The sequence below is a fragment of the Oryx dammah genome, unplaced genomic scaffold (assembly GCF_014754425.2).
Source record: "Oryx dammah isolate SB20612 unplaced genomic scaffold, SCBI_Odam_1.1 HiC_scaffold_5, whole genome shotgun sequence".
Lineage (NCBI taxonomy): Eukaryota > Metazoa > Chordata > Mammalia > Artiodactyla > Bovidae > Oryx > Oryx dammah.
Window position 1 is genome coordinate 92,281,671 of NW_024070189.1, and position 13,745 is coordinate 92,295,415.

A 13,745-nucleotide genomic window follows, 5' to 3' on the forward strand; every position below is an offset into this window, starting at 1 on the left:
CAGTCACTTCCCCCTCTGCGGGCCTCAGTTCCCATGCATGTCATATTTGGAAGTCTTTCGGGATGTGGAAGGTGTTTGGGCGATCCTCTCCATTGGAACCTTCAGAGGGTCTAGGGATTCAGCCTCTCTGAGTCCACCACAATTAGGAGAGAAAGCTGGGTCAAAAGGGTGGTGGGTTGCCATGATGGTGGCATGCTGGCATCCCAAGGTGGGTGACAGGGTGGTTTGGCAGTAGTCATCACAGAAGTGGGAGTAGGTGAGATGAAACCTGTCTACCCCACCACAGGTCCCTTCTGCTGGAGGGTGGCAGGGAAAAAACACTGCACCCAGAAGCATCACCACCTGGTGAGACTGAGGTCTGATGATGACCGAGGTGATAAGGTTGTAGAGATGGTCATGGTCCTCAGTCTAGACCCAGGAGCATCATGTCACACTCATGAGGAGGAGACTTGGCTGGCTATAAACGTCACACCTCCGTCCCCCACAGCCCAAGTTCCATGGCTCTGCAAGCCACTTCAGCTTTCATTTTTTGTCAACCTGTCCATGAGGGTGTGTGGCTGGGGACAGTCACAGAGCTAAGAGTGACGACGGCAGGGTTCCTGGCAGTTGCCGCAATGTGGAGGCAGGGATTGCGAGATCACCCTATTTCAGAAAGCCAGTGATAAATGAGGCATCACGGGCCACGGACCCCTCTGGTTAATCTGCAAGCAAACCATCAGAGCTCTGGGCTTGAGACGGAAGCCCTTCCAAGACGGAGCCAGGCCAGGAAGACTCCTTGATCAAAGAAACACAGGAAATAATTTGCTATTTGACAGAAAAGCAACCCCTCCCAAGGAAACCATGTGAAATGCTGAGTCAATGATTTGCTTGGCCAACTGGGTCTGGGAAGGGAGAAACTCACTCAAGAGGATCATGAATTAAAAAAAAAAAAAAAGAGTGGGATTTATCCATGAGATTAATACCTCTGTCTAGTGGTGCTGACATCTTCCTGGAGGAGTGCTGGATGCCAGAAAGAGTGTTGAAAGATTCAGTGAAATGATGTTCATCAAGTGCTTCACAGAGCACATAACGTGCTCCATACACCGTAGAAGCCACGCTCATGGCGGGAGTTAGCCATGGTGATGGAGGGTTGTGGCTTCACTCTTGGTTCCTGTAGGACTGGGTTGTTGATGTCATTGTTCAGGATGGTGGTCGTTGCTGTCCGTTGTCCCATGTTGGTGGTGTGGTGGTGGCCGTGATGGCTGCTTTTAGTGCCAGCTAGCGTTGAATATTGGTGGCTGGTGGCTGCTTGTTTTCCCCTGGAGGGTTGATCTCTAGAATAATGGCAGTTGGCCAACGTTTGAAGTTGGGTGGTAATGGTGATGTTCGTTTGCTGTTGGTCATTCGTTGATGATTTGGGTGACTGTCTTGGGACTGGTGGTGATGCAATGTTGGTTTGGAAAGGGGTGTGATTGAATGCTGAACTTCCTAGGTGGCTCAGAGGTAAAGAATCTGTCTGCCAACACAGAACACTGCATTTGATCCCTGGGTCAGGGAGATCCCCTGGAGAAGGAACTAGCAACCCACTCCAGTATTCTTGCCTGGAAAATCCCGTTTACAGAGGAGCCTGGCGGGCTACAGTCGACAGTCGCAGAAGAGTCTGTGACCACTAGTTATGATTTAGTGACTAGACAACAGCGACTGCTTCAGCGGTGCTAGGTCACATGTGATTGTTGACAGCTACTTTTGTGATTGTGGTTGTTACTGTCGGTGGTGATTGGTTGTTATAGGTTGTTGGTGCCAGTGGTGATGAGTGCTGATGGTGGTGAGTGATGGTAAGGAAATGGTTGGAGGAATCTTTCGTTCTTCGTTTGATATTAGCTGGCATTAAGGTTATCAGCAGTTTCAGTTCGACTTCGGCTCAGGGGCAGGTAAAGGCAACAATTGGTTGTCCTCAGCTGATAATGGTGGTGACATGAGGATAATGGTGGTTGTTTTGAAAGTACAGATATGAAGCTGGGAGACCAGTAATGTGGCTGCTTGATCCAGGGGCAGCAGTCACGGGGATGGACAGAAAAGGCTGGAGGCCAAGAGAGGGTGAAGGAAAAGGATTCTAGAAGGACAAGGATCCCCGGATGTTGGAGAATGGCCTCTGGTTAGGGCTGAAGAAGCCTGAAACACCCCTCCCAAGGGAGGGGGAGACCTGAGAGCCACTGGGGGTGAGAATGTTGTTTGCATGGGGTAGAGATACAGGGTGTGGCCCCAGAGCCCCATAGGGCAGGACCCAGGCTCCAAGCGCGCATCAGGGGGCCAGGGTGGGGCCAGGGGCTGAGGGCGGCTCCAGCAGCCACTGCCGCAGCAGCTTCACCTCACCACCGGCTGGCAACCACAGCACGCAGGACCCCGGCAAGGAAGGAAGTGGCTGTTTCTTGTTCTTTCCAGTCTGGGGCTCTGCTCATCACCACCCAGGAGCAGGGAGGCCAGAGCAGTTGGTGCAGATTGCAAAGCTCGCTCCTCCAGCCCTTCCTCCTGGCCCTGTGTCCCGAGACTGTGGGACTGGCCAGCTTAAGGCTGCTGCTGCTGCTGCTGCCACTGGCGATGGGGAGAGAGGCTAGTGTTTCCTCTTGACAAGCTTCGCCTCGTTGAATCTGCACAGCTGCCCACGAGGCCCATAGTCCTCAATATTCCCATTTGCCCAATGAGAAAACAGAGGCAGGGAGGTTCGGCTAGCGGCCGGACAACCCAAGATAGTAGAGGATTTCAACCAGTGATCCCCAAGGTCACACTGTGAACAGCCACCTTGATCGACAACCTCTTCCTCCTCCTTCCAACTGAGAGGCCACCTGGGGGTGTGGGCTGACTCCTATAGTCTAGTTTTTAATTCAAGCAACTAGAATGCTGGCGTGCCACACACACCCAAGGCCTTCTGGCCCATCGCTCCTGCTGCCACCACTGACAACATTCTGAAACATTCATGTTTCAAGGTCTGTCTCCTACAGGAAGCCTGCTCTGATTGCCTCAGCCTCCTACAGGAAGCCCTCTCTGATTGCCTCAGTTCTTCTTTGTGCAGTCTGATTGGGATCACTGTCTCCCCTGGACCACTCACTTCTGAGCTACTCAAGAGCAGAGTCTAGGCCTGGTCCCCACAGACCTCCATGCACAGTAGGAGTTCTGAAAGTGTTTTCACTACAGGGCTCCAGTGCCCCAGCCCTTGGTTCTCCCTTCTTTGGCACCAGGGAAGCTGCAACCCCATGCCTCTGCTGTAAGTTGCGGGGGGCGGAAAGCCTCTCTGAAGAGCTGAAGTTAGAAACTGTTCTCCTTCCGTCCCAGTCACCTCGCACCCCTGACTATCTTTCACAAGAACTCCAGCCTGTTGAGTCATATCTGACTTGTGGTCAAGTGTGACCACAAGCTCTCTGTTACACCCTCACCCCCAAGGGAGGAACAAACAGCTTCAACTTGACCCTTGGAGGCTTGGGGGACACAGAGAGATGGACACCAATGACACAGGATAGGAGGCAGTCTTATCACAAATATACTTCATTCATTTATTCATTCAACAAGTGTACGTTGACCAGTTCCTCTATATTATCAAACACTGACCACTTTCATTAAATGCTCTTGGGGACACTGGCTGCCGTTTCCTGAGGCAACCCAGTGGATCTTTTCTCAGCACTGACTTGTTTATTTTCCCCAGCAAGCCCACAGAGGAGATTTATTATGGCACCCGTTCTACAGATGGGGCAACTGAGGCTTGGAGAAGTGAAGTGGCCTCCCTGGGGTCCCATAGCCAAGTGTCAAGCCAGGCCTCACACCCAGTTCATCCCTTGCCAAAATTCTTGACTCTCCTCCCTCACACTATACCCTCTTGAGCAAAACCTCTCTCTCCGCCACAAACAACCCATGGGTTTTTTGTGTGATCGTGTAGAACTCGGCTGGATCCAGGAGTCCCGGCTTCCTGGGGCTGGACACAGAAGGAGGGGCTGCTAGAAGCAGAGGCCCATTCCACTGGGTGGGGAAAGAAGGGAGGAACAGGAAGAGGAACCAAGTTCTTGAGGCCAGGAGAGCCAGCCAGACACAGCCGGCCTCAGGGCCTCTGACCTCAGAGAAAGAAAGTGGCCTGGAGTCTCAGCTGAGCCCGAGGGGGTCCCAAGAGCATGGAGATCAGGATGACCCCAAAGAGGAAACCCTGGACAGGACCATGTGTGACTCCTCCCCATCCTCATCTGACCTATAGCACCAACCCTGGCCATTCCCGATGCAGACTCGGCTTCCCTTTCTGCTGTGTGACCTTAGGGAGGACACCTAACCTTTCTCTTTGGGCCATAGTTTTCTCTTTTGCAAAATGGATCTAATCAGAGCAATGACCCAGACATTTGCCCAGAGGATGCGATGAGATAATTCACGAAAAAAGCTTAGACCAGAGTCTGGCACAAAATAAGTGCCAGTGGGGCATGAACTTTTGTTACCTATTGTTGTTCCCGGTTACCATAGTTACCACCCACGCCCCACCCTTTGACGTCTTCAGAGAGAGCATCCACTTCTAGTTCGCCCACCCAATCTCCCCACCCCGACTCAGGGAAAGGGCAGCTCCAGCAGGTCCCTGAATGACACCACTTCATCCCCTGTATTTAAAATTTCATCGGCCCTTCTCACCAACACACCAGCTGGTCTCCTTATTTTAAAAACAGAAAATACACTCCCCTGACCCCTCCTTCCCCACAAAGCCTCTTTCCCTCTTCCCCTTCTTGGCCAGACTGTCCAGAAGCAGTCCTCTCTCCTTGTCTATACCTCCTGACCTCCCAAGTTGACTCCTGGCCCTGAGGTGTCCATGGGGGACCCTCTGAGCCTCCAGTGAGCGTGAAGTTCTTTAGCAGCTGGGGGTCCAGTTGACAGCTCCCTGCTTCTCCTAACCAGCCACCCCAGGTCCTGGCTGCCTCCAAACTCAGCCTCTGCTGTGGGCACGCTTGCTAACCCCTCCACGCTGCTGTTTCCGAAACCTTGTCCTCCCCCACCTACCCTTCCTGCTGTACCCCAGGGCTCTCAGAGCATCACACCCAGTTGTCGTTATTGCAGCTGTCTTTCTCAGTCGCTGTTTTGTCCATCTCTTTGTGACCCCATGGACTGTAGCCCGCCAGGCTCCTCTGTTCATGGGGTTTTCCAGGCAAGAATACTGGAGTGAGTTGCCATCTCCTTCTCCAGGGGATCTTCCCAACCCAGGGAGAGAACCCACGTTTCCTGTACCAGCAGGTGGATTCTTTACCACTGAGCCACCTGGGAAGCCCATCACACCCAGCACCCACTTCTTGTACCAAACATCTTAGCAGGCCCCCCTTGAAACACTGAAATGAAATTCACATGCAGCAAAACACACTAACTTCCATCTTTCAGAAACATTGAATGCGGTCCCCTGTAAGGCCAGGAGAGAGTCATTTAGAATAAAATGTGCACGGAAAGACGGAAGTGCTCAGGCCACTGTCCCAAGAACTCTCACTGGAGTGGCCAGGTGCTCACACCTCAACACAGGTGTGTCTCAGCCAGCGAGACAGCCCCACCCCACCCCCCCACCCCAAGTAGGACACATTAACCTCACGAGCAACGTAAGCTTCTAAACACCGGATGCTTCTTTCTTTTTCTTAAATTAATTAATTTGTCTATTTATGGCTACACTGGGTGTTTGTTGTTGCTTGTGGGCTTTCTCCAATTGCAGTGAGCAGGGGCTAATCTTCGCTGAGGGGCACAGGCTTCCCATTGTGGTGGCTTCTCTTGTTGCAGAGCACGAGCTCTAGGGTGTGCACTTTACTAGTTGTAGAGCGAGCTTAGTTCCCCACCACCAAGTGGGATCTTAATTCCCAGATCAGGGATCAAACCTGTGTCCCCTGCATTGGCAAGCAAATTCTTAACTACTGGACAGCCAGGAAAGTCCTCCCACAATTCTTAAAGCACCCCCCCAGGAGCAGTATACCCCCAGAGAGCACTCAGAACGTCCAAATGAGGGATGGGGTTATGGAGAGGGATGCCCAGAGAGTTGGCAGATATAGAGGGAGCACTTGACCTGGCCTGGAATCAGGGAGGTCTTCTCGGAGGAGGTGGCACCTGATCCGTGTCTAAAGGCAAAGACTGGCTTTTTTTTTTTTTTTTTTTTTGGCTGCACTGAGTCTTTACTGTTGCATGTATGCTTTCTCTAGTTGCCACGAGCGGGGGCTACTCACTAGTTGAGGTAGAAGGCCTTCTCATTGTGGGGGCTTCTCTTGTTGCAAAGCACAGGCTCTAGGCACACAGGCTTCGGTAGTTGCAGCAAGCAGACTCAGGAGTTGTGGCGCATAGGCTGAGTTGCTCCGCAGCATGTGGGATCTTCCCAGACCAGGGATTGAACCCATGTCCCCCGCATTGGTTGGTGGGTTATTAACCACTGGACTGGTAGGAAAGTCCCTAGATTGGCATTATTAATCAGGCAGGAAGGATGTTCTGGGCAGAGGGCTCAACATCTGCAAAGACTTAGAGGCAAGGTAGTGAGGAAATTAAAGAGTTCTTCCTGAACTCTAGGTTACTGGTGCAGACTAGGTGCTCAAGAAATCTCTGTGGAGTGGCTGCATGGGGACGGCAGTGATGGGAAGCCGCTGACAGAGAGATGAGGTCATAATTGCCATTGAAAAATTCACACTTGGGACTTCCCTGGCAGTCCAGTGGTTAAGACTGTACTTTCAGTGCAGGGGGCATGGGTTAAATCCCTAGTCAGGGAACCAGGGTTGCAAATCTGCATGACACAGCCAATAAATAAATTAAATAACAGGAAGAATAATAAATAGTGTTCTTTTTTAAAAAAGAAAGAAAATCTCACTGTCCCTGGAGAAGGAAGTGGCAATCCACTCCAGTACTGTTGCCTGGAAAATCCCATGGACAGAGAAGCCTGGTAGACTACAGTCCATGGGATCACAAAGAGTCGGACACGACTGAGTGACTTCACTTAAAATAAAAAGAGAAAATCTCACTCTCAATAATCAGGCTAGAAGCAGTCTCAGGGGCTCCAACCCTGCCCCTTCCTCCCCACTACCCTCCCCGAAACATCCCTCCTCTGCTTTCTCTTCCTGCTTCAGTCACACCTCTGCGTTTGCCCTGGCAGTTCACTGTTTGATGAACCTTTTTCCCTGTACTTGATCAAAACCCTTCTCAGCTTTCACATACCATCCCCAAAGCCCCCTGGAGCCCAGCCGCTCACGAAAGTAGATGCAAAAACCTTGCCTTTGCTGTCAGATGACCCTAGATTTGAACCCCACATCCTTGGAACCAGGTTAGCTGCATCCTTAGTCAAGGGTCAAATCCCTCTCAGGCCCCAGTCTCCTTCGCAGACTTTACCACACTGAGCTATGACGACTGCCAATAATATGGATGACACTTTGCATGGCTGAGTCCCTTCACTGTTCACCTAAAGCTATCACAACATTGTTTGTTAATCAGCTATACCCCAATGCAAGATAAGTTTTTTTAAAAAAATTGGCAACACCTGCCTCCAGTATCGTGCATGTCATAGATGCTTGGTGAATGTTAATTCTGTCACGTGTCCCTCTTCCAGGAACCCTACCCCTACCCCACTTTGTTCCCCCAAAGCAGTTAATCTCTCTTATCAATGCTGGGAAGTAAGGCTGCTTCTCCCATTTTACAGATGAAGTTACTGAGGCTCAGAGCAATGTTAAGTCACACAGCCAGGATCAGAACCCAGATCTAACCCACACCCAAAACTAGGCTCATTTCATGTCTCTGGATATTCTTCCATGAATCCCGCCCCCCAACTTCAGGGACTGTCAGCATGACAAGAATCTGAGCTAGCACCTCCCCTGCTCAGGAACCTTCTATGGCTCCCCAGTGCCCCCTGGGGAGCACTGGGGAGAGACTGGCTTCTCATCTATCTCTGCCCTGGAGTTGCCCACGCTGACCCTCCCGCTTGATCTCTACCTGAATCCCTTCCCAGATGGGCCCAGGCCACCATCTCCATTCCCCTGGCAAGTCCTGGTCATCTTTGAAGACCTGACTTTGGTTCCCAGTATTTTTGCTCTTGAGCTTCCCAAGTGGTGCTAGTGGTAAAGAACCTGCCTGTCAATACAGGGGACATAAGGACTATGGGTTCGATCCCTGGGTTGGTAAGATCCCCTGGAGGAGGGCATAGGAACCCACTCCAATATTCTTGTCTGGAGAATCCCATGGACAGAGGGCCTGGTGAGCTACAGTCCATAGAGTTGCAGAGGGTAGGACATGACTGAAGCGTCTTACCACGTATGCATTTTTGCTCTTGAGGGCTTCCTCTGAAGCTGGGTTTCTTTCTTTGGGTTGTTCCTTGCCAGGCACTCCCTGCAGGGGCTGAGAAAGGAATCAGTCCAGATCCCTGTCCTCCAGGAGCTCCAGGTCTGGGGCGTGTGTGGGGATTCCTGCAGGAGGGATACCTTGTCTGAGCATGAGTTACCAGCCACGAGAGCTCCAGGTCGCCACCACTCTGTGCGCCAATCCCTCCATGACAGGGTATATTGAATGGAGGCAGAGAGGGCCTGTGAGAGCCAGTGTGCTGAAGTGTTTAAGGTGCTGGATGAGCTCAGCTGGGCTGAGAGAGCATTCCTGGCAGGCTTCCTGGAGGAGGAGTTTAAATGGGGGACCTGTGTCTGAGTCTCCTCCTTGGGGCCTACGGAAGGTGTCAGCTGATGAAAAGCTGAGGGAGAGAATTAAAAGGGAAAGTGGGAGCTTGGAATGTGCCAGAACTGGCTCTCTAAGGATGGAGACCACGGCAGAGGTAGTGGGAAGGCTGGGGGAGCTGAGGACCAAGGTTGTAGCAGGGCACTGAGGCAGAGATCACAGACACGTGGTGACTGGGAAAATCTCAAGGGGATGGGCCAGGAGGACCCCAAGGTAGGAGGAAGCAAGTAGGGGGAAGAAGGTCATCTGGAGGTGAAAACGTTGTTGTTCAGTCGCTCAGTCGTGTCCGATTTCTTTGCAACCACATGGACTGCAACTCGCCAGGCTTTCCTGTCCTTCCCTATCCCCAGAGTTTGTTCAAACTCATATCCATTGAGTTGATGATGCCATCCAACCATCTCATCCTCTGCTGCCCCTTTCTCCTTTTGCTTTCAGTCTTTCTTAGATCAGAGTCTTTCCCAATGAGTCAGCTCTTCACATCAAATGGCCGAAGTGTTGAAGCTTCAGCTTCAGCATCAGTCCTTCCAATGAATATTCAGGGTTGATATCTTTTAGGATTGACTAGTTTGATCTCCTTGCTGTCCAAAGGATTCTCAAGAGTCTTCTCCAGCACCACAGTTCAAAAGCATCAGTTCTTCAGGACTCACCTTTCTTTATGGTCCAACTCTCACATCCATACATGACTATTGGAAAAACCATAGCTTTGACTATATGGAACTTTGGCAGCAAAGTGATGTCTCTGCTTTTTAATACACTGTTCATCATAGCTTTTCTTCCAAGGAGCAAGCGTCTTGGGTCAAATGCCAGGGAAAAGTCAGGAACTCAGCCTGGGCCAAGGGAGGGAGAGATGGTCTGGGGATGTGAGAGAGAGGGGGGGTGAGCTTCTCCATCAAGCCTTCCCTGATCCTCTCCTCCCCTCCCACAGTTGCCAGATCCCCAAGCACACTCTGCCCCACTGGACCAAGCATCACCCTCTACTCCATGGCAATGGGATACAAAGTGGAGGGATGCTGGTACCAAAAGAGAGAGGGCTGAGGGACACATCCAAGCTGTCATTCTGTCTGTCCTCCTCTTTTGGGAGTAGACCTTGTCTCCCTCTCCTGTCTTCCCTGAGATGGGGAAGGAGGGAGGGAGGTGGCAGGTGTGCAAGGGGACAGCAACAGAAGCTGATGATGTAGGTGAGCCAGGTGGGAAAGGGAGGAGTGCTCAGGCACCAGCCCCCACTACGCCCCCTGCAGGGTCTCACCGTCACCCCCACTGCCCCCACCCCCAGGGCAGCAAGGAGCGCTTCCACTGGCAGAGCCACAATGTGAAGCAGAGCGGCGTGGACGACATGGTGCTTCTACCCCAGATCACTGAGGACGCCATCGTGGGCAACCTCCGCAAGCGCTTCATGGATGACTACATCTTCGTACCCTGGGCCGTGGGCGGGGTGGGCAGATGCAGGACTCAGGGGCAGGAGGGTGACTGGCCAGCGGATGGAGGCATGGTGGGTGGATGAGGGCAGGGGAGGATGAAAGAGGCTGTAGCACGAAGGGACACACGTGCCTGAGCACAGGAACAGAGTGGGGATGGGCAGCAAGAGCACGGGGCGCTGGGGCAAGGGGACCGCGGAGTAACAGTGGGGCTCCAGCTGGGGCTGGCTGGGGCTCTCACTGCTCCCTCTGCTCGGGGGTAACTCGGGCACAGCACCCTCTGTTCCCCTCAATCTGGACCCAGCTCAGTTATTTCCTAAGACACCTGGAGTATCTCCATCTCTTCCTCCAAGCCACAGGGCTCTAGGAGGCCCCCAAGGGAGCAGGAGGAGGGGACAGGGCCCCTTGAGGGACACAGCTTGCCAGGACGCTGCATGGCCCTTAACCGTTTCCACCCCAGACCTACATTGGCTCGGTGCTCATCTCCGTAAACCCCTTCAAGCAGATGCCTTACTTCACAGACCGCGAGATCGACCTCTACCAGGGCGCGGTGAGGCGGGGGCCGGGGGGGGGGGGAGGGAGCCACAGCCCCAAAGCCTCCCCGGCCTGAGACCGAGGCTGAGCCCTGCTCTCTCCCACCAGGCCCAGTACGAGAATCCCCCGCACATCTATGCCCTCACCGACAATATGTACCGGAACATGCTTATAGACTGTGAGAACCAGTGTGTCATTATCAGGTACAGAGTGGGAGCCCAGACCCTCCTCCCCAAGGCCCCTCAAACAGCATCACCACCCCAGGGAGCTTTAACTGGAATTCCTGATCCAGACAGAGCCTTGCTGTTCCTCTCCTCACCCAGCCCCACTCTACTTAGCCTCTCGCCCTCTGATCCATGACGTATTTTATGCATTCATTCTGTTGTTGCCCACCTGTTCCATCTAAGTGTCAGGAGATTTAGATCCATCTTGCTCACTATGGTATCCCCAACAGCCTGGGCTATTGCTTGGCACCCAATAGGCATCAGTGAATGAACGGTCAGAGCCCCAGCTGGAAAGGGCACTTCCTCCACCCCTGGTCACTCATCATCCTTTCCCTCACGCATCCTCAGTGGAGAGAGTGGAGCTGGGAAGACAGTGGCGGCCAAATATATCATGGGCTACATCTCCAAGGTGTCGGGCGGAGGCGAGAAGGTCCAGGTAAGGCAAAATAGGAAGAGGGGCTGGGTCTCCCCATATGGAATTTCATCCGCTCACCTCCAAACTCCCACAGCCCACCACAGTCTGACCTCTTCCCGCCCCCACCTGCGTCTTTCCCCAGCACGTGAAAGATATCATCCTTCAATCAAACCCACTGCTGGAAGCCTTTGGCAATGCCAAGACAGTGCGCAACAATAATTCCAGTCGCTTTGTGAGTCTCTGTGGCCTCTACAGTGTTTGTCTCTGTCTCTGCCTCTTTCCTTTACCTATATGCTCAAGAGTACGGGAAATACCTGCTCCTCAATAGGAGACTGGCTTCCTGTTCATGATCCCTCTGAAAAAAAAAGTCCCCCATCAGCAGCTCTGTGGAGACCAAGACATGTTCATGTACCATTCTTGAATACTCCTCCCCGGGCTGCAACTAGGCTATGTCTGTTCCTATTTTCATTTCAGGTCCCATTTATTCCCTCATCCATTCTTTCTTTCATCAAATGCTTCTTGGAGTCCTTCTTTGTGTCAGGGGCTATGCTGAGCCTAATGAAAGACAGAATAGGTAAATGGATTTGGGTTTGTCATCATTTTCTGTCACTGGATGTGTGGCTTGGACAAAGAAAAAAAAACAATGTAACCTTGTGGGTCTCCTTTGTTGGAATGGGATGGTGTGGTGGCTCAGATGGTAAAGAAACTCCCTGCACTACAGGAAATCCAAGTTTGATTCCTGAATCGGAAAGATTCCCGGAGGAGGGAATGGCAACCCACTCCACTGTTCTTGCCTAGAGAATCCCATGGACAGAGTAGCCTGGTGGGCTACAGTCTGTGGGGTCGCAAAGAGTTGGACATGACTGAGTGACTAACACTTTCACTTTCATAGACTTCAATAATTTCAGTAAATGCTTGAACATGGAAATGGCTTAATGAATTCTGACACTAATGAGATTTTTTCCCCTGGATATTATTATCTATAATATTAATTATATTTTATTTTATAATATATTTTCATATAATTATATTTGAAGTATTTGCTCCAACATTTTATTTTAAAAATTTTCATATACATGGAAAAGCTAAACACTACAGTAAACACCTGTATTCTCATCTCCTAGATTCTACCATTAATATTTTACTATTCTTGCTTAATCATATGTACATCGATCCCCTTTTTTTATGCACTGTAAACTAAAACATCATACCTTTCCTTCAAACACTTAAGCATGCAGACGATTAATCAGTCCAATATAAATTTGCAGCCCTCTTTCATTTCTTTTAAAGTTAAATTTGCATACAGCAAAATATGTAAATCTAAAGGGGACTATTCATTAATTTAGACGAGTGCATTCACCCATGCAACCAACACTCCTATCAGTATACAGAATATCACCATCTCTGCAGAAAGTCTCCTCTTGTCTCTTTCTAATCAACCTCTACTTCTACCTTACCCAAGAAGAAGTCACTCTAATTTTTTTTTTGCTCCATAGATTAGTTTCAGCAGTTTTAGAATTTCATATAAATAGAATCACACAGTCTGTGTTTTCAGACTACTAATATACAGCAAAACATGGATGAACCACAAGAACATGTAATTCTATTTTATTTTATTTTATTCTATTGCTGCTGTTGTGCTCAGTGGTGTCCAACTCTTTTGCAACCCCATGGACTGTAGCTTGCCAGGCTCCTCTGTCCGTGGGATTTCCCAGGCAAGAATACTGGAGTGGGTTGCCACTTCCTTCTCCAGGGGATCTTTCCAATCCTCTGGATCGGACCAGGGGTCGAACCCAAGGTACCTATGTCTCCTGCATTGGCAGGAAGATTCTTTACCACTGTTGCTACCTGGGAAGCCCCTTATTTTATATAGTTCTGGCTCAGACGGTAAAGAATCTACCTGCAATGCAGGAGACTCGGGTTCGATTCTTGGGTTGGGAAGATTCCCTGGAGAAGGGAATGGCAACAGGGCTAGAGGCCCCAGGTTAAGGCTTGAATCATCAGGGAGGGAGGCAAAGGTATTCCTGGCCCAGGACCCATTTTAGGCAAAGGCTGGAGGGAAGGAGCTGGTGAGAAGAACAGTAAGTGGCAGTTGGGGAGAGAAGAGCTACTTGAGGTCACTTGGGGAAGAAGGCTCATAAGACCCATCCCCCATCCTTCCTCACCTGCAGCCCTGGGACCCTGGGTGCGGACTGATGTGGCTTTCTTGGGTTCAGGGCAAGTACTTTGAGATCCAGTTCAGCCGAGGTGGGGAGCCGGATGGGGGCAAGATCTCCAACTTCCTGCTGGAGAAATCCCGCGTGGTCATGCAGAATGAAAACGAGAGGAATTTCCACATCTACTATCAGGTGCAAGGAAGGTGGCCATGGGGCTGGGAGGGAGCCTCACCGGAGCCCGGGGGGGATACCACGGGAGGGTCGGTGTTTGGGAGCCCGTGAAAGCAAGGACCCGGGGATTACGAGGGCTGCACTGGTCTACCACCATGTGAATGAGCTT

General features: G+C 51.2%; 1 protein-coding gene across 2 annotated transcripts in view; it reads left to right on the top strand.

The window, feature by feature from the left end:
• Positions 1-13,745, top strand: part of MYO1F (myosin IF) — a 39,454-nt gene that overhangs the window by 502 nt on the left and 25,207 nt on the right. For both annotated transcript variants that reach the window (XM_040241481.1, XM_040241482.1), the window contains exons 2-7: positions 9,935-10,072; positions 10,537-10,626; positions 10,719-10,813; positions 11,183-11,270; positions 11,392-11,481; positions 13,466-13,597. In XM_040241481.1, the coding sequence (XP_040097415.1) occupies positions 9,935-10,072; positions 10,537-10,626; positions 10,719-10,813; positions 11,183-11,270; positions 11,392-11,481; positions 13,466-13,597 (633 nt within the window). The remainder of the gene's footprint in view (positions 1-9,934; positions 10,073-10,536; positions 10,627-10,718; positions 10,814-11,182; positions 11,271-11,391; positions 11,482-13,465; positions 13,598-13,745) is intronic.